This window comes from Mus caroli, unplaced genomic scaffold, assembly GCF_978045245.1.
Source record: "Mus caroli unplaced genomic scaffold, Mus_caroli_1 scaffold_7, whole genome shotgun sequence".
NCBI classification, from domain to species: Eukaryota; Metazoa; Chordata; class Mammalia; order Rodentia; family Muridae; genus Mus; species Mus caroli.
Window position 1 is genome coordinate 1,963,786 of NW_028227262.1, and position 21,350 is coordinate 1,985,135.

General features: G+C 44.4%; 1 protein-coding gene across 4 annotated transcripts in view; it reads right to left on the reverse strand.

The window, feature by feature from the left end:
• Positions 1-1,308: 1,308 nt before the first annotated feature.
• Positions 1,309-21,350, reverse strand: part of Ccdc91 (coiled-coil domain containing 91) — a 169,281-nt gene continuing 149,239 nt past the window's right edge. For all 4 annotated transcript variants that reach the window (XM_085839761.1, XM_021165354.3, XM_029478591.2 and 1 more), the window contains one exon: positions 1,309-2,347. In XM_085839761.1, coding sequence (XP_085695887.1) covers positions 2,237-2,347 — 111 coding nt within the window. In that variant the 3' untranslated portion in view covers positions 1,309-2,236. The remainder of the gene's footprint in view (positions 2,348-21,350) is intronic.

Below are 21,350 nucleotides of genomic sequence, written 5' to 3' on the forward strand. Positions count from 1 at the left end.
AGGCCAGTGTTAAAAGGCCCAAGGCTGAACTTCACATGAGAAACTCAGTCTATTTAATAAACTCCAACATGTCACTTCCTATCCAGGGTTACTAACATGCAAAATACTAGGCAGTTCCACTCACATGGGGTTGGGGGTCTTTTCCACCCAAGAATGGTAGTGTCAGATTTGTAATTTGAAAGTAGTTGTACCTGTCAAAAAGGCCAAAGTGATCAGCTTGCTTCCAGTCTTTCATGAGACTCTGTGGGGTTCACATCTCTTAAGTGATCGGCTTGCTTCCAGTCTTTCATGAGACTCTGTGGGGTTCACATCTCTTAAGTGATCGGCTTGCTTCCAGTCTTTCATGAGACTCTGTGGGGTTCACATCTCTAAGATGGAGGCTTACCTTTGCAGTAGGAAGTGCCTGTTTATCTCATTTTCCTGGTGCTTGCCACCTGAGGTGGTCTAGGCTCTTTTGATAACCAAACAAAAACCACAATGCATTTAGTTGGAAATATACCTTACGTACCACCCAACACCATTAGCTAGTTGAGCTTAAATAATTGCTATACACACGACTTCACAAATGGACTTCCAGGCATCTTTAAGGACACCGCATGGAAAAGGCATAGCAAAAATCCCAAGTGGAGTAGCATGGGACCTGGTCAGTGTTCCTCAGTCTTCATATGCTGACAGATCTAACTCATTCTAAGAGAACACCTACCTTGTATAGACAACAAAGCTGGAACCCCAATCAGAAAAAGACACAGCCTCTTGTGGTAGTTGGGTAAGGCAGACTCAAGACTAGATACTCTCTCTGGACCTCAGCAACAGTGACCTATACCCCACACTAACCTAAGGCCAAACTGAGTGATGTGTGATGCTCCCTGACATTTAATTTGGAAAGAAAGTGTCAAGTGAACTTAAATACTGGGCCCAGACCTACTGGCTTCTGTCTGAATTCAAAACTCTCCTCACTTTTCCCACTTAGCAGCAAGTCAGGCTAATGGCTTGCTTACTCTGAATTCTACTTAAGTTTCTATGATAACTAAGGAGTTGTGAGATTCTTGGTAAATACTGTCATTATTTAAGGGGGAGTGTTCACAAAACACAATCATTTATGGTTTGAGAAAGAAACTTTTTTTTTTTAAAAAAAGAAACAGTATTTTTTAAAGATTTAATAAACTGTAGCCTAGCATGGTGGAACATGCCTTTCCCAGCACACAGGAGACAAAGGCATGTGGATAACTCTGATTTTGAAGCAGGACTATACAGTGAGGCCCCAACCTTTAAAAAACAAAAACAGAAACAAAAACATGACAATTAAGCAACTTTTTGGAGTTCCTTTTATTATACTGAGAAATCCCAGAAAAATACAAAGCCCCAGGAAGCAGAAGCACTGCAGGACGTGAGCACAACATCCCGTGGGTCCAAACTACTCATGATTTCATGCTGGAGCACACTGCTCATGAATTATGAACACCCTGATTTATCCCTTATGTCTGGTATTTGATTAAATAGATGTGTAGATTTCTGTAATGATTTTTACCAGATATTAGATTATGAAACATGATCTCGAGCCTTTGAAGAACGGCAGGAAGCAAGCCTGGGCCACACATTCCAGTTCACCCAGGGCAGCTGCTCTAAACCTGGCCAGCTAGTGGTGTTCACTTTTGGTAAATCTATGGAAACATATGGGGTCACGTGTGGGGAAGTGGTCAGGTTAGTCAGAACAATGGCCATGCCAATGTGTCTGCCCACTCTACTTAGAATCAAGTAAATGCATGGCTACACAGAGGTTGCTCCCTACACATCACCTTGAGGTAGTCACAAGGTAATCCTTTACCAAATACAGTGCCATCAGGTCACCGGAAGCTGTATATGCTTACCTGAAGCACTCTGGATAACACACCAATATTCCATGACTTTGGGTCATAGGCACTCTTCTATCGCTACACATGATAAAATAGCAGAGAGTTAGATCCGTTGATGGGTCTGTAGAAACTGCTGTGGCTCATTCTGAAACTGGAAAGCACTTTCCAGGTTTAAACAGAAAACAAGAGCACTTGTCTAAGTCACAGTATCTAACTTAGAAGTCTAGTGACTGACACAATGGCCAGGGCAAGGCAGCCCATCACGTTCCCTTTATTCAATGCCACCAGGCTCTACGGCCATTAGAGCACTCGCTGCTTCTGGGCGCAGGAGACAAAAAGCTTCAGAGTGGGCAGGCTTAACAACCGATGGATCTGCTGTGTCTCTACTCAATGTCAACAGGCTCTGTAGCTATTAGAGCACTCAGCTGCTTCTGGGCGCAGGAGAGGAACAGCTCCAGGCTGGACAGGCTACGCTGGCGGGTGACTTGATCGAGCTGTTGATTGTTTAGAAAGGAGAGAGAGAGAAAAAAAAAAAAAAAAAACATCAGTTGAGAAGATTCCAGTAGGAAACCAGGAAAAAACGCTAGGAGCTTTCTGGTAGAAAGGACTTGAAGCCCAGTGGGATTTCCGACCGTCTGCCTGTATCATCAAGGTTGTTCACCTGTAATCCTGGATTACAGGGTGACATTGTACTCTCACGGCTGACTGTGGTTTGCAGTTACTGGAGAAGTTGTATGTAGAAAATCAGAATGCCTTTTAGAAAATATGAGTACAAACATGCTGGTCCTTAAAGACTAGAACAAACATCCTCAAAGATCCTACGGATACCAAAGATGCACAGGACACAAAGATTAGCCAATGCCATCATCACACTTCAATTCAGCACACTGCTGGGGGTAGAGAGGACTACGTAAAATAACTGGGGCAGGGAGCTGGAGGTGGCTGGAGCAGGGAGGGGGCTGGAGGGGCAGAGGGGTTGGAGGGGGGAGGGGCAGCTTGCCATTAGGGTTAAGGGCAGTGCTGCCTTTGCAGAGGACTACAGTTTGGTCCCCAGTACCCACATATAGACTTACAGCTACTTTAACTCCTCTTCTGGGGACCTGATGCCCTCCCTGGATTCAGGAATGTATACACACACACTTGCCTCTATCACACAGACACTAACGTAAGTAACAATAAAATCGATCTTTAAGAAATATTCGATAATGTTGAAACCTGTGCGATCTATTCCCCCTGCTGAGAAATTTTAAGTTAGGGTTACAGTGACAAAAATGAGGTTCAGCAAAGACGGAACGTACTCTAAGTTATCTGCTGAGAGCGTTCTGCATGATGAAGATGATGTTACTAATGGTGCATAAAGGAACATGCTAATAGTGAGAAAGAAGCCCAGGCCTGCAATGGGAGTCTTCAAGAGAGATCTGTGGAGTTTTATTTTATACATAAACCTGTCTTACACCCTACCTATAAGCACCTCTGCATCCAAGTAAGAATTCTCTATTAAACTATACTTCAATAACCCACTGGAATTCAGGATCATTAACCAGAATACAAAACTTTCAAAAGAGTCGAATGACAAAGCATGAAATCTAACAAAACAGTTGTGTAAAGGAACTGGGCTGGACAAGACTCTCTTCAATTCTGAGATTTCCATGAATGTACAGCAGAGGTCCTGCTGGCCTTCCTCCCTCAACCTTTCTTCTTTTTTCTTTGTCATGTGATGCCTCTGGGTAGATATAAAAACAAAGTTGTTGTACTCACAGGATAACACATAGGACACCCTTGATCCCAGGTGAACGGACCCTTGTACCTTGAGGATGACTGCTCTTAGCTTCTAGAATTAGGTACAGTAAATTCCAAGAGCGACAGGAGGTCCAGCCACATCCACAAGATGGGATATTACAAAGCTGTTTTAGGACGTACAAGGCATATTCTCTCCTCTCTCCCCCTCTCCCCCTCTTCTCCTCTCCCCCTCTCCTCCTCTCTCCCTCTCCTCTCCTCTCCTCTCCTCTCCTCTCCTCTCCTCTCCTCTCCTCTCCTCTCCTCTCCTCTCCCCTCCCCCTCCTTCCCCTCTCCCTCTCCCTCTCTCCCTCTCTTTCTCCCCCCTCTGTCTCTATTTTATTGTCTCTAAAGCAATAAGGAAATTTAAAATCCAAGTGTATACTATTCAGATGAGAAAATGTTCATAACAACCTGGACAGATTTAGCTTGTGGAACTTCTATGGTATATAAGCTGTTTAAGTTTTAACAGGTGTGACAAAACTGCTTTCCAGAGTAAGTGTACCAGGTCACCAGTGCCAAGCATGAGGGACTGTCCTTACTCTGCTTTTTAAAGCAACTACATAGTTCCCACTGTATATTTACACTTTGACACATTTATTAGATATTCTAGGACAATACACAGGCTCACATATGGTGGGTTTCCTTGACTGATTGATATGGGATCACTGTAGGTGGTGCTACCTGTGAGCAGACAGTCCTGGGCTCTGGAAGAGCAGGCTGAGTAAGCCATGAAGAGCAAGCCAATAAGCAGCATTCCTCTATGACCTCTACATTGGTTCCTGTTCCAGGTTCTTCACCTCCCTCAGTAATGGCCTATGGAGAAGCTCTAATCTGAAATAAATCTTTCCCTTCCCAACCTGCCTTCACTATATATTGTTTTATCTACAGCAACAGAGACCCTAACAAAGACACACAGAGTCCAGCTTGTCACAAATGCTTAGGCCACTGACTACTATCTGCAAGGTGACCTGTGAACTCTCTGCACATGTGTAGACAACTGTCTTAACAGTTCTCCAGTGTCCACTGCTCTCCTGGCCTCACTTGTCTCCACACTGAGTCACACTATCTTACTACAGTCTTACAATAAAGTAATCCATCGCATATGGTCATCTTAAAAGAGGATCAGTAGACATGTGTAACAATGGTAACATTTAGAAGAGACCAGATGGAGTCTTAACTTTTTCAGAAAGCACAAAACAGCAAAACTCAGAAGTATATTTCTCAGATAAAAACACAGCCAGAAAACCCTTCCTTTCCTTTTCAGGTGGAGGTAGTTTTGGAGGTAGCTTCATGGGTGTTCGATTGACTCTGTGTTAGCCTGAAAACAAAAAATGCACAATGCACTAAGGCACATGCTGCCATCCCAGCACTGGAAAGGGTGAAGCAGGGGCTTCAGGAACTCAATGACGGCTTCATCTCTGTAATGAGTCTGAAGCATCTGGGGCTGGAAGACTCTGCCTCAAAAACCAAAAACAACAAAACAAGAAAATAAAGCCTTCCAGAAAAACCTAAAGCTCAACCAGGAGCTCCATTTAAAACACAACTGATGTCCCTTCTTAGGTGTCGATAGAAGTCAAGTATTAGCATCTGAGGAGTAAGAAACTCACAGTGCTTAAACTACACCCATGGGTCCAAGCCTCCACAGCTGTGACTGTGTCCTTGTTTAGGAAGAAGGTCTTTACATATGATGAGTCAATACAGGATAACTGTGGGCCCTAAACGTAACCACCAATGCCTCTGTAAGACACACCGAGACTTTCATAAATTCATTGTTTTTCATAGCTGAGTAGTACTCCATTGTGTAAATGTACCACATTTTCTGTGTCCATCCCTCTGTTGAGAGACATCTGGGTTCTTTCCAGCTTCTGGCTATTATAAACAAGGTTGCTATGAACATAGTGGAGCATGTGTCCTTATTAGCCACCAAACGCAGACACTATTGCATACGCCAGCAAGATTTTGCTTAAAGGACCCTGATATAGCTGTCTCCTGTGAGGCTTTGCCAGTGCCTGGCAAATACAGAAGTGGATGCTCATAGTCATCTATTGGATGGAACTCAGGGCCTGTAGGAGGCTAGAGAAAGTACCCAAGAACTGAAGGGGTCTGCAACCCTATAGGTAGAACAACAATATGAACTAACCAGTACCCCCAGAGCTTGTGTTTCTAGCTGCATATGTAGCAGAAGATGGCTTAGGTGGCCATCAGTGAGAAGAGAGGCCCCTTGGTCTAGCAAACTTTATATGCCCCAGTACAGGTGAAAGCCAGGGCCAAGAAGTGGGAGTGAGTGGGTAGGGGAGCAGGGTGGGGGGAGGGTATAGGGGAATTTTGGAATAGCATTTGAAATGTAAATGAAGAAAATATCTAAAAAAAAAAAAAAGACACCAAGACAGCATAGAGGGGCTATCAAAGACTGGAGATGGGAGAAGACACATGGCAAGGATTGGAAGCTGTCACCAGAGACAGAGACCAGGACTGGAGTGTACTCTGGTGTCCACAGGGAGAACCAGGTTGTGACATCTGGGCTTGGAGTGTCATGCCTCCAGTAGTGGATGAGAATGTGTCTATTTTGTTTCAAGTCTGTTGTAAACTGATTTAGTGCCTTAAACAGCTCTGGCAAGGCATGATAGCTTCTCACCTGTGTCCCATGGGAGCCTCTGTGTCATGACAGCTTCTCTTCTGTGTCCTATGGGAGCCTCTGTGCCATGACAGCTTCTCATGCCTGTACCATGGGAGCCTCTGTGTCATGACAGCTTCTCACCTGTGTCCCATGGGAGTCTCTGTGTCATGACAGCTTCTCACTTGTGTCCCATGGGAGCCTCTGTGTCATGACAGCTTCTCACCTGTGTCCCATGGGAGTCTCTGTGTCATGACAGCTTCTCACCTGTGTCCCATGGGAGCCTCTGTGTCATGACAGCTTCTCTTCTATGTCCTATGGGAGCCTCTGTGTCATGACAGCTTCTCACCTGTGTCCCATGGGAGTCTCTGTGTCACGACAGCTTCTCACCTGTGTCCCATGGGAGCCTCTGTGTCATGGAAGCTTCTCATCCCTGTCCCATGGGAGCCTCTGTGTCATGACAGCTTCTCTTCTATGTCCTATGGGAGCCTCTGTGTCATGACAGCTTCTCACCTGTGTCCCATGGGAGTCTCTGTGTCACGACAGCTTCTCACCTGTGTCCCATGGGAGCCTCTGTGTCATGGAAGCTTCTCATCCCTGTCCCATGGGAGCCTCTGTGTCATGACAGCTTCTCTTCTGTGTCCCATGGGAGCCTCTGTGTCATGACAGCTTCTCTTCTGTGTCCTATGGGAGCCTCTGTGTCATGACAGCTTCTCACCTGTGTCCCATGGGAGCCTCTGTGTCATGGCAGCTTCTCTTCTGTGTCCCATGGGAGCCTCTGTGTCATGACAGCTTCTCACTGGTGCCCCATGGGAGCCTCTGTGTCACGACAGCTTCTCGTCTCTGTCCTATGGGAACCTCTGTGTCATGGCAGCTTCTCATCCCTATCCCATGGGAACCTCTGTGTCATGACAGCTTCTCTTCTGTGTCCCATGGGAGCCTCTGTGTCACGACAGCTTCTTACTCTGTGATGTGTGCAGTTTTGTGCAGTAACATATTCTGTTCTCACCAAAGGGCTTTCTGTTGAGTATATGAAATGCACAATTCTAAAGGATGCCAGTGCATTTTTATTACTTTGGTACTAACATACAAATTCACAGGGCTTCACTATCGCATTTTCAAATGTACTTTGTTGATCCTCCTGTAACCTTCCACCCTTGGCTGCTCCAACATTCATGGTATATGTGTTTCATTGCCCGCCTCCCTTCCTTTCAAGTTCTTCATCCCCCTCTTGTGGTTCCTGCTCTGGCTTTATGGCCTATCCCCACTGTCCCAGCCACACACAGACACATCTGAACATTGACTGTGAGGATGAGCACATGACAGAGAAGATGTGGTGCTTCCCTTTCTCAGCCTGAGCTCCTCTGCTTCTGATAATAACTTCCAGACCAACCCGTTTATCCTGCAAGCTTCACTTTTCTTTATGGCTGAATAAAATTCTATTGCCCATACACACTACAGTTCTTCATTATCCATCTGTCAACATGTCTATTTCTCTGTTGTTGCTATGAATGGAGGGGAAATAAAGAGGGAAGTACAAACATTTCTGTAGGGGACACAGAATCCTTCAGGGTGTCCCCACATGTGATGTAGCTCGGCCATGTGATGTGATAGTTACTTTAAAGATTTTTTTTTCCTCTGAAACTTCCACCAATCATGTGGAGCAGGAGCTTAGACAGGGTTTCTATTGCTATGGTGCTTACCAGGACCAAAGGCCACTTAGGGATGAAAGGGTTAATTTCATATTTTAATTACAGGTAATAGTCCATCATCAGGAAAGTCAAGGCAGGAACCTGGAAGCAGGAACTAAAGCAGAGGCCGCAGGGAGACCTGCTAACTGGCTTGTTCCTCATGGTTTGCTTAGCCTCACGGTTTACCATCCTAGGTCACCTGCATAGGTCATGGTACCTAGTGGGCTGGGTCCTTCAACAATCGTAAGACAAGTAAATGCCCCACATGCTTGCCCACAGGCCAGTCTGGTGAGAAAATTTTCTCAGCTGAGAGTCCCCCTTTCCAAATGCCTAGCTTGTGTCAATGACACTGACTAAAAATGAACCGGCGTCAGAAGCCCCTGAATGACGAGGATACAGGTAATAGTTCCCTGACTTTTTAAACTTTGTAATCATGGATATATAAAACAAAATTTGAAATATATCCTACCATATTATTTCTTCTAAAAGTTTGTCTAGACCCTAATCAAACAAATTGCAAACACATGGGGGACAGTGGTTGATTGCTCCAGTGCTTGTACAGTTTTGGAGCTTTAATGGTTAGACTGAACTGCTCAATCTGAATTTCCCACATCACAGTGTGCAGTTAAGAGTCTAGGCTTGCATTCTTGATAGTCCTCTGTATTAAAAAGGCAAAACCCCAGTTCTTAAAGGGATATTTCAATGCATTGGAATCTGGCTGTTGTGGATCAACGAAGAGTCCTCCATGTTTGTTTCTGGTAAGATAGGTTCTGTAGATGCTCACTTCTACCGTACCTGCTCTATGCCCAGAGGGACATGGGAAGGCTCTGGATGATAATACAACACCCTGTCCTGACTTAAGACCACTACCAACTTCCAGATGCAGTGTGCACGCACGCGCACACACAACACACACACACACACACACACACACACACACACGACCCTGGACTTTCTCTGAGCCATCTGTCAGGTTCTTACACTGTGGTGCTTGGACGCTTCCGAATGGGCACTGCCACTTTCCCTGTGCTGTCCTGTTTCTTTATGTTGTGTGTCCACACAGCACAGCTGAAGAACAGTCACAGTGGCCTGTCTGGTAGCTTTACCAGGGCTCCCTGCATTACATTGTTATGCACATGCTTGCTTTAAGTAGTTTCTCTATTAAAAGGACTTTTCTATTTTTAGATAAATAAGTCTGATGTGAGAGTCCTCACTGTATAAAAAGCTAAAGGTCAGACGCAGAGTCCCTCTCTGGGAACACATCTGTGGCATTATTATAACCATGTTGACAGAGACGTTTTGGATCAACTTTAGGGAAATTAGTGTCACATAAAATAAATGTTTAGAATAAATCAGACTTGAAGGACTCAACAGTCTGGGCAGTGGTTTGACCTGAGGCAATGTCAGTTGCCTTAACCTTGAACTTGAGAGCTTGCGGGTCTGGCCTCTTCATCAGAACATTCACTCCATGATGACCGCCAGCTCAGAGTACGTCTCCAATGCATCTCAGAAGTCACCACAAAAAGACGTCGTGTAACTTTCCCATGTTCCAGATGGGCTACAGATGCTCATCGAGAGTAAATGAAAAGTGGTACGGATGAGGCATGAGCCACAACTGAAGGACTGTTGCTGTGTTTTAAGATGTCTTACGGTAAGAACTTCTCTGTTCTTGAACCGTCTTAAGTAAGTTCTTTTATGTAAGCAGCTCTGCCTTCTCATCTCAAACTACCACAGATCCCACAGAGAATGTAAGCATTCACTTTTGTTCTTCACTAAAGCGACAATACACACTGTTGTATGCACACACCTCAGCACATGATCCTGCTCAACTTCGCAGGCTCAGTAGCAGTGCTTGGCCAGGAAACAGCAACCTAAAGTAGACATGGAGTTGGCAGGGGCTTCCTGTGCTGTCAGGAGCATGACTCCTGAGGAGAGAGAGGCTCAGGAAATCTAAAGGGAGAGGCCTGGTTCCAGCAGTCCTAGCTCTGCCAGTGGCAACTTCAGCACAACCAGAAAATAAGACCCTCAATTTAGAGTTTACAGAGACGGAGAGCTAACTACTGCTTCCCAGAGTGTCTGTGGCTCGATAATCTGGACGCTGTCACTTGGGGTTTTAAGGAACTGATCCCTTGGACACTGATTTCCAGACTGTCTGAGAAGCTATATGGCTTACTGACATGCATGTGTGAGGAGCAGGACACTGCTTCCTAAGGTACCTCTGCCTTGGGAGCCTGCCCGTAAGCCATGATTTTATTCTCCTGGCAACTGTGTATGTGTGGCAATTGGGCTTTGAAAGGTTATGACTTGCCCAAATGGAAGAGCGGGCAGACTTAACACCAGGTGTGTGATACCCAAACCTCTCCTCCAACCAGAGCATGCATGGCTTCTCAGATAAGAGCTTCAGTTATGACTGGGGGCCTTGGCACAGGGTCTATTTTGCTATAAATACACAGAGGTCCTTTATGTTGCATTACCCAAATGCAAAAGCCTGTCAAGGTGCCAAAAAACCTGGCAGAGGCAGCCATCAAACAACGCAATCTTCGTCCCTCCACAGAGATTCAGTAAATTTCAGAAACTAATACACAAAAGGATCCCTCAAAACACACCAAAAGCATTTAAAGGAAATTCAGCTTATTGAATATGTCATGAAAAGAAACACTTCCTTTAACAACCTGGAAATGTCTGCAGCTATACAGCAAAAGTGTAAAACTCCCTTCTGTTCCTAATGAAACAAAGGCTTTCAAGCTGACTGACACCCACCATGCAGTGCACAGCCCCCTAAGCCTAGGTGACCTCTGTTCACTCACTTCTGCATTTCCAACTAGTAAAGTAGTTGGTCCGTCCAAGACCAGCATGTGCTGGGGTGCGTATTTCGTTAGGGATCCTCATGACTTAGTACCTAAAATGGAACCCATGACATTTTATTAAAGCACCATTTAATCAAATGAAACTTACTGTGAATATATTTTTTTTCCTTTGAAACCTTCTCCATCTTCATGGGTTTTATACTGTATACATGATCATGGAAATCTGATCACTGTAAACTATACCAACTGCCTGGCACATTTTAAGCAGGTTTATGCTCTCAAGGAAATGGAGGGAGGAAGATTTCCCTGTTGTCCCTTCTGAGAATCACTGCTGCCTCCCAGCTGGATCTGGGAATGGAGGAAGCAGTAAGTTCCTTCCTCCCAGTACAAATGAAGGAGGTTTTGCTTTCACTCCAAGCTAAACTCAGAAGATACTAAAAAAGCAGAAATAACAACAGGGACAGAATCTGCTCAGACAGGGTTTACGGTGACGCGTGCTTGCCACCTCTTCACCTACACTGGAAATCTGGGGGGCAGTGCACACACCTTCAGGTCACTGTTGGTCCTACTGTGATTTCTATGCTCTGATAAACACCATGCCCAACAGTAACCTGTGGAGAAAAGGTCTTGCTACAGCTTACAGCTGTATTCTACCATGAAGGTGAATCATGGAAGGAACTTGAGGCAGGGAACCTAGAGTCAGAACTGAAGCAGAGGCTGTGGAGAGGTGCTGCTTACTGGATTGCTCCTCGTGGCTTGTACAGTTTGCTTTCTTATACAACCCAGGCCCACTTGCCCAGGGGCAGCACCCTCCACAGTGAGCTGGGCCTTCCTACAATCATTAATAAAGAAAACGCTCCTAAAGACTTGCCTACAGCAAATCTAATAGAGGCACCTTCTCAACTTTGGCTCCTTTCCCCAAATAGCTCTAGCTTGTGTTGAGTTCACAAAAACCTCCCACCCACATGGCTTCTGGGGTTAGTAGGTAGAAAGTAAAGAAAAGTCACTGGGATGGAGCTCCAAGATAGAGCCTTATAGGGGACAGGTATCTGTTCTTTGCTATTTATGTTCTTGTGTTTTTCATCACCCCACTTCAAAGATGTACCTGCTGGAGAATGAGCTGGCAGTGCTGCATGAATGAGGCAGTTAGATGTTATGAATAAGGTGGGCACAAACAATAAGGGTATTAAGTCCCAAGGACCCTGTCTACAGAGAGTACCTAGACCCAAGTGACCTGGCCAGAGAGAATACCTAGACACAAGTGTCCTGGCCAGAGAGAGCACCCAGACCCAAGCACCATTACCAGATAGAGTACCTAGACCCAAGCACCCTGGTCAGCAAGAGTACCTAGACCCAAACACCCTGGCCAAAGAGAGTTACCGAGCCCCAGTGGCTCCAAGCTGTCAAACCCTACTTGGCCCTTGTGTTCATCTGGACTTCAGACTTCCAAATGTCCTTAAACTGCTGCTGATTTACTTTAATTTTAAAAAAGATTTTAGTCATAGGCCTATTTGAGTGTTTGTTTGTGTAAATGTACATGTGCATGTGTGTGTAGTTAAAAGCATCGGTGAGCTACCCGATGAGGGTGCTCATGGCAGAACAGCAGGTGACTGTAGAATCTGAACCACCTCACCAGCCTTAAAAACTCAGCTTTTAGATCATGAACAAGAATGGGGGAACAAGCTCAACATGTTAAATGGACAAGACTGGAGTTTTTGTTGAGCTGGAAACTTTAACTTAGGGGTTGAACAAGCAATCATTAGAACATAATTTCTGATAATAATTTAGGAGTCTACAAAGGGAGCTAGGTGTGGTATCACATGCGTGTAGTGTCAGGACTTGACAGGCTAGTGCATCTGTGCGTACAAGTTTATTCTCCAAGTTAATTAAGGGGACAGAGCAAAGATAGGAAAACTTTCCTTCTGTCTTAATGTAAATGCATGACATCAGGCAGGGACTGGAAGGGGCAGGTCAACTGAAGGGCATGTGGTAAGTCACCTGCAGACCCTTGCCTCACAGAAATTCCATTACATCACTCTCTCAGTGACCTGTCCATCTTTACTGTACAGCTGTCACTGTGCTTAGATGCAGACTAACAATGGTCTTGGCAATACATGCCCAGATTCCTTTGATTGAAAAACATATTAAAGTTCTTGAGAAATGCCAATACACAGAACAGGGCCCTCTACAAGTAAAATCTGTTCAAGGTACACATGGCAAACTGCCAGTCAGATCTGAGTGACTGGAAGTCCTATCTACTCTCTTATGAAGGTCGAACATAAGAAGCTCTAACAAGTTCCCATTTCACAGCTCTTTTACTTCTTCAAAGAAAGCACAAAAGTATATTTGCAGAGGGCATGTTTCAGAATTCAAACCTTACAAATACATAGAAAGGGCCTTAGATAAAGTAAGGGTCAGTAGGGTTAGGTATAAAAGAAATGGGGTGAGGCAAGGGTAATGTCTGGGGACATTACTACTACCATGACTCATTGCTCATCTGGGAGAGTGCTTGCTACAGCCCTTTCTTTAAATGTAGGATAAAAGGCAAGGTGACTAAAGTCCAGCAGTTCAAAGTTTAGTCTGAAAGGCACCAGTATGATGCTCATTCTGCCAAGAGTCCTGAACTGAGGAGGAGACACATTTGGAGCTTGCTCAGGGGAAGGGCGTGATTTCCAAGAGTATAAAGAATTGTTTCTGCATCCTGCTAGGAGGAAATGAAATCACAAGTGGCAAGGTGTCAGACCAGCTACATCCCAGAAATGCCAGGGTGATAGACGGGCTACATCCCAGAAGTGCCACAGTGACAGACCAGTGACATGCCAGAGCCACCAGCAGCTGGCTGGCACTTCTGTGCTTGCAGGACTGACTCTATCACTGTCTCAAGATCACTCCACAAGGCTTCCTGCATAGACAATGCCAGTAACCTGCCATAGTTGTTAATTTAAAATTCTTCATAAGGGTTGTACAACTTCAGCTTCACTGACAGTTTTCAGGGGAAGATACCTGCAATCCTAGCACCTGGGAGGCTGAAGCAGGGGTATAAGTTAAATCCAAGGCCAGCCCAGGCTACAGAGTGAAACCCTATCTCAAAAGTCAAAGCAAAACAGAACAGAGTCCTTGTCTGGGAACCAGCAAAGTCTGGGCTCATACTTCCATACAGCAGAAGTAACAGTAACAGCAGTGGGAAGTGATCTTTCCAAAGGAATTCATTAAGTTCTGTAAAATGAATGAATAATATAGCAAAAGACTATCTGCTCCCAAATACATGATGATTCGAAGGGCTTGGTATGAGTGCTCTACAATTTCTGCTACCCTTCCAGAGGGCCAGAATTCAGTTCCCAGCATCCACATGGTGGCTCACAACATCCTGTAATTCCGGTTCCAGGGGTATCCAATGCCCTCTTTTGGTCTCTGTGGACACTGTAAGTAATACACACACACACACACACACACACACACACACACACACACCACATAAAATCAATTCATGTTTTTAAGGTATGTGAAAACATTTACATAAAAATTAATCAGAAAATATCTCTAAGCACTCCTTAGTGACAAAGACTACAAAGGACTTTGGATGTCAAGATCAAACAGTAAAGCTAGGGGAGAGGCTAAAGAAACACCTTAACACAGCTCAAAATAAATAAACAAATCCATCCCTGAAAGGCAGTGTTCTTAAATCTGTGCCACACGGAGGCAAGAAGTTGGGAATACAGTGAATATTTAGGGTCATTACAATGCCTGATTATTCTGAACATGTACTTCTAAACAACACGTGCCTCAAGCTAACCTTTGGTAATAAAAGTACAGTTGAAAGATATTTATCAAGTAAGATATCAGAACTATAGCTACAAATGACAAAGGATGACTAACTACCAAAACTGCTTGATAACAAACTCTACAAAATGTTTTGAACTATTCAAAAAACAGTATGTATTTTATAGGCAACCATGGCACACATAGGAAATGAACAAATTTACTTAGTAAAAACAAAAGTATTTGGTTTACAGACAGAACTGCTTGTACAAATTGTAACAAAGTGAGAGGAAGCCCATGGAAATATTTTACCAGAACACTGTGGGCAAGGTAGTGGCTTGGTTATAACTGAAACATGCTTTATGAATATGAAAGAAATTTTATAGATGTAATTCCCAGATAAAATACAGGGCTTGGGTCACCATCAGTAACTGCCAATGCCCAAATCCCACATGTGGCAGAGGATCCATAACCATAGGTATTAATAAAGATCTGTAGAAAGAGCAATGTTGCTCATGAATGTGCTCTGAGAGATTCTCCAAAGGATGCGACTTCGTGTCCACAGTGCTTCTGACAGGACTATAACCTTCATTCTTCTGGGTTTCTTATCTACAGCTTGCCATCATCAACTTAAAACCATGCTAATAATTACTTTTGAAGAGACATAATGTTTACGTTGTTCCATCTCTTTAGGAACTTCCACAAGTGTCCTCCAGGCCTCCTTTCAGGTCTGATACTCCATCTTAGCCATAAAACTCCAGGGGATGATTGTATCTTACATCTCAAACATGAATATGAACATTTTAATTAAAAATAACTGCTGCAGTCATAAATCTATCCATTCTTTCTAGGGATTAAAATGATATGTGAGTTCCTTCAACATAGACTTAGATATTAATTAAAGGTTGCTCAATTATTTAATCCATATTTTGACACATTTACAGTATTTGATAAACTATTCATATCTCCAAAGTAATTTTCTCCTTTTTCTTTTCTGCATCCACTCATTGCTGTTTATCTCTTGCTCAACTTCTTTGCTGTCCTGTGTCTGCCTGGATGTCTTTCAAGGCTCCCCTCAGAACCTCTTTGTGCTTGGCATGCCCTGTGTCTGGGATGCTCTACTAGACTTGACCATTCTCTGCTCACAGCTCCTCCTACATGTTGGCTCTGTTCATTTGGAAAACCTCTCATTCCTCCCTCCCAACATTCACTTATAGTCCTGATCTTTCCAGGTCATCTCAAAGTAATATTTTGCTTTCTGTCAATTTTATGTAAGTTCTCTAAGGAAACAGGGCTTCTGCTTTGTTTACTTCTATGGCTTCAAGGTCTATTCCCTGACTCAGTGGGTATGGTACTGGGGCAGCTTTGTCTAGGCTCTGTTTGGGCCAGCATTTAGAAGACCAGCTGGTTGTGGTTTGGGTGAAACACCCCTCAAAAAGCAAATGTGTGCCTTGGCCCGGCGCAATGCTCACATGTGGGAGGGCTCATCCTTGTGTGATGCTCTTGTGGAAGAGACTGATCCTGTTACAATGCCCACATGTGGGAGGGTTGGTCCTGATGTGATGCTCACATGTGGGAAGATTGGTCCTGATGTGGATGCTCACATGTGGGAGGGTTGGTCCTGATGTGATGCCCACATGTGGGAAGATTGGTCCTGAAGTGATGCTCACATGTGGGAAGATTGGTCCTGAAGTGATGTTCACATGTGGGAGGGTTGGTCCTGAAGTGATGCTCACATGTGGGAGGGTTGGTCCTGATGCTCACATGTGGGAAGATTGGTCCTGATGTGGATGCTCACATGTGGGAACACTGGTCCTGATGTGATGCTCACATGTGGGAACACTGGTCCTGAAGTGGATGCTCACACGTGGGAAGATTGGTCCTGAAGTGATGCTCACATGTGGGAAGATTGGTCCTGATGTGATGCTCACATGTGGGAGGGTTGGTCCTGAAGTGGTGCTCACATGTGGGAAGATTGGTCCTGATGTGGATGCTCACATGTGGGAGGGTTGGTCCTGATGTGATGCTCACATGTGGGAACACTGGTCCTGATGTGGATGCTCACATGTGGGAAGACTGGTCCTGATGCTCACATGTGGTGGGGTTGGTCCTGTTACAATGCTCCTATGGGTTGGTTCTGATGTCTGAAGTGGTGCTTTGGGGGATGGGGGACAAATACATCACGAAAGCTTTGACCTCATCAATGGATTAATTCACAGATGGATTTATGATCTGATAGCAGTACTGAATACTGGTATATAAAGAAGGTGTACCTAGTTAGAAGTAGACAATATATCCTATGCATCTAGTTTCTCCAGGATTGCAGTTTGGTTCATGGCTTGAAGGCTCAAGTCTATGGGCGGGGGTGGGGTTACTTTGTCTATCAGCATATGACAAATTTTCTTTTTAATTTTTAATATTTTTATTACGTATTTTCCTCAATTACATTTCCAATGCTATCCCAAAAGTTCCCCATACCCTCCCCCCACTTCCCTACCCACCCATTCCCATTTTTTTGGCCCTGGCGTTCCCCTGTACTGGGGCATATAAAGTTTGCAAGTCCAATGGGCCTCTCTTTGCAGTGATGGCCGACTAGGCCATCTTTTGATACATATGCAGCTAGAGACAAGAGCTCCGGGGTACTGGTTAGTTCATAATGTTGTTCCACCTATAAGGTTGCAGTTCCCTTTAGCTCCTTGGGTACTTTCTCTAACTCCTCCATTGGGAGCCCTGTGATCCATCCAATAGCTGACTGTGAGCATCCACTTCTGTGTTTGCTAGGCCCCGGCATAGTCTCACAAGAGACAGCTATATCTGGGTCCTTTCAGCAAAATCTTGCTAGTGTATGCAATGAGAGGGCCAGACAGCAGATATTTTAGGCTTTAAAAGTCACCGAGCCACTGTCATGGCTGTCTGAACATAAAGCCCAGCTCTGCAGAGTCTTTTGGGAACGCTCTCTCTTCCATCTTGGTCCTGTCAGATCAGAGTGAGATTCCCACCTTTATTCAAATTTTTCTTTCTCCCATCCAAAGTGAGGAATAAACAGCTCTCTCCTTGGCATGCACTCGGGAACTAACATAACAACATTCCAGGAACAGGTTCTCTGGGGAGTCAGTCACACAAACCAGAGACATAGTAGTGTATTGAACACATTGCTTGGCCACTAACTAGGCTTGATGTCCCCTTTCTAGTGGCAACTTAAATTTCATTTTGAGAATTCTTCCTTCTGTGGAAGGAGTGTTTGTCTTTCCCAACTGACCCAAGTGGGTTAGAAACTATGGAGAATCGGGGTGGGGTAGGGTGGTAGGGGGGGGGGGGCAGGGCGGGGAGGATTTTCTCCTTTCTTTGTCATTCTAAGACGATCATTAATGATGCTGCCTGTAGTTTCCAAGACATCTTGCTTCATTTCCTTTTAACCAGTCTGGTGTACAGATGCCAATCAACTCTGTTGCCTTTCAGTAAATTCCCATTTCCTAGAGTTGGGCTGGTCTACTACCGTCTAACGTTTGTAAGCAAAGAACCAGGACCCTGAGTGGCTGTGTATGTTTAATCTAATTAATGCTGAACTAAAGTATACACAACTACCTACTGCTTCAACTTTGTTTTCACCCTAGCACACACCATATATGGCAGGAGCTACAAAGAAATGCAACCCTCCTGGAAAGAACCTTCCTGTGGCCCAAAGGTGTCAACAATCAGCACTGCATCAAGGAATACAAAACCATGTGCAAGCCTATGCTACAGGCACACCTGCCATCTTATCTAGGGCTCTTTTGGTTCTGGAGGGCAGCTTGGGGCTACAGAATGTGTTCCAAGGCAGCCTGAGCTACAATGTGAGATAAACAAGAGTTAGTCCATAGCTCAAAGAAGAACTATTCCAAAGTATTTCATTTCAGATACAGAGCTCAGAAAGCATCTATCTGAAGACTACATCAGGAAAACCAGGAAAACTATGTAGAAGGTTCTACACGTGAAGTTCAGTGCCACATGCTGATGGGAGCCATTAACCTTGGGATCAAACAGTGAGGTACAAGGAAAAGATGGCAGTGAGCAAATCCACCTCACACAGCTAGAACTTCAGCCACCTTTCCAGGCTCTACAGTCCCAGGCTTAGGTCAGCTCCTCTTGGCTGCCTGTGTCTCAGCTTGGTTGTTTTATACTTAAAGCAGGTGCTGAATAAAGCAGAGAGCATGGTAAGGTAGTCTTCTGGTTGTTAGCTGTCTGTCTGTCTGGTCCGTGGTGTACTCTGGACCTTAGACAAGCTAGGCAAGCATTCTGCTTCTGAGCTATAGCCCCAGCCTAGGGAACAGGTTTAAAATGGCAAGGCCATACAAAAGGAAAAAAAAAAAAAAGGAGAGACTCCCTGATGAGAGCCAGCCATAAATAGAGAACAGAGATGTTCAGAGGGCCAGGAAATATGTTGGGATTTAACCCAATGAATTCTGTGGAAAACCAGGCTCTTTATCCCAGGGAGCTCTGTGGTGAGCCTTCAGTGAGGAAAACTATGTGACTGTCACTCAGAAAATATCCCAAATTATAGAGGTGTGTGTGTGTGTGTGGGGGGGGGGGGTTACAGCAAGATAATAGCAGAATCCCAGACACCTGACAAGACCCAGCGAGACATAACTTCTCTGTCAAACACGGCAGAGCTTCTGGAACATGTTATGAAACTTGGGCATCAGCTACAGAAAATTTCAGAAAATTTCAGATTACTGTTGTGACCAAGTGGAAACATTCACTAAGATGCCTGACAATTCTTATGGCTCTATTTTAATAAGAATGGCCACGCCACCCCCAGCATGACTTCAAAGGATCAGTTTTAGAAGTAGCTGAGAGGATAAAAAAACTAGAAATATTTCTACAGTAACCATGGTGACCTGGAAGAAATTCCCAAAAGTATGTGGTGGTAATTTGTAATATGTCCTGATTTCTCATATCCTTCCTGCTTGAGAATATGTGCCTGTGCGCATGGGCAGTATTCAAATAGGCTGCAGCATCTCATCTTAGGTGAATTTTAAACACTGAGAAATAGATGTTATAATAAAAATTAGTTTTAGATGCTGGCCAGACAGCTCAATGCTTATAAGCAATGGCTGCTGAAAGAAAGGACCTGGGTGTTGTCCCCACAGTCACACTGGTGCCTCACCAATCTCCAGCTCCACTTCCAGGAGGATCTGATGTCCTCTCAGTCTCCAGGGGAACCTTCATGCATATGGTAGAATAAACTTACACAGACATACCCATATATAAAAAGAACAATTAAAACGAGTTTACAGGGTGCAAGGCAATGTGAGCTCTGAGCTTGAGGTGCATGGCAGAGGATGATGGACATTCACAGAATCACAGCTTGACCAAATGGCAATGAGGGAAGAAGATGACCAGGAGTTACTAGCACAAGGATCCCCATAAACAGAGAGGGGGGAAAGGGAGGGAGAGAGGGAGGGTGAGGTGGAGAGGGGGGAAGAGAGGGAGAGGGAAGGGGGGAGAGGAGCTTCACAGGGCGCCACAGCCCCAAAGCTGATGAATTCTAGAAGAAGTACCCCTGTGACATTCTGGTTAGAACTCCCTGCTTAAGAAATAGTAAAAGATATCTGTAATTTTAGTCAAAGGCAAAGCCAGACTTATGATACACCCACAAACAAGGGACTTCATTCAGAAACAATATGGAGACGAGAGATGACCTTTCTCTCTCTCCTTTGGAAGTGAGCTCCCAGAGGTAGCAACCACTACGGCTTATGACTCAGCAGCACACAGACTGGCAGAGGTCAGTTTGTCTTTGAAGGAGAAGAGACACCAAGTTCCTTAGAAAAGGATGTTCTCATGATGTTTCCAAGACAGTATTAGTTACGATGGCATTTTTCTGTTGTTAATTTTTGGCCAATATTTTTCTTTTTCAAAGAAAATGAATGGTGGCTGTGGAGATACACATGATAGAAAAATTACCACCACAATAAACCAGACAGATTAAGACATTACCAAGGGTCTTAATGCAGTAGGTTGGTCTGATGCTGCCTGTAATCTAATGCTAAATACTGGCTCTCAAGATCTGGTTGCACATGAGTAGATCCTCACTTGCACCTAGTAATGCTATGTAAATCTTGCTCCCCAATTAATTGGTCAATAAAAGGCTAGAGCCTGTGATTGGGCAATGGATGGAGAAAGGCGGGACTTGAGGATAGACAGAGTAAGGGAGTTTCAGGTAGAGAGAGGAAGAAATTACACGGAGGTGGAGGGGGCCACCATGAGAGGAGATAGACCATGAGCATGTGGACAGGAGGAACAAGGGACATTATGGCTGAGAAATAGAATAGTTCCAGGCCCACCCAATCTAGGCTTATGGCTTATAAATAAAATACCTGGACTGTGTGTCTTTTATATGGGCTAGCTAGAATGTTTTATTTATTTTTTTATAATTTAGCAGTGAAGTTATTTCTTTTCTATGGAAAATAAGGAAATAAGATGATAATTTCTGGAGGTAGTATATTGAAAAGTAGTACTTGACTCACTCACGGTCTCTCTAAGGCAAAGAATGGCAAGCACAGGTCTTCATCAACACATGAATAGTATTGACCTGTCACTGCTACATCTCAACCCTGAACCCAATTCCTAGTGGCCAAGTCTTTGACATCCATGGTCATAATGTGTTTCCAGACATTCTGCAAGAAACTTGTGAAAATTAGATCAACGCCTGGAATTCAGTTTTCTTAACTTGCTACAAGCAAACCAAACAAAACCTTATTTTAAATACCAACTTGTATGTCTGGGTACACTTCAAGGAGACCTAGCGAGGCTCTGCATGGTAGGCTCCTCTTTTTCTCAGTGCCCAAGGGAAGCATGATAAAATGTG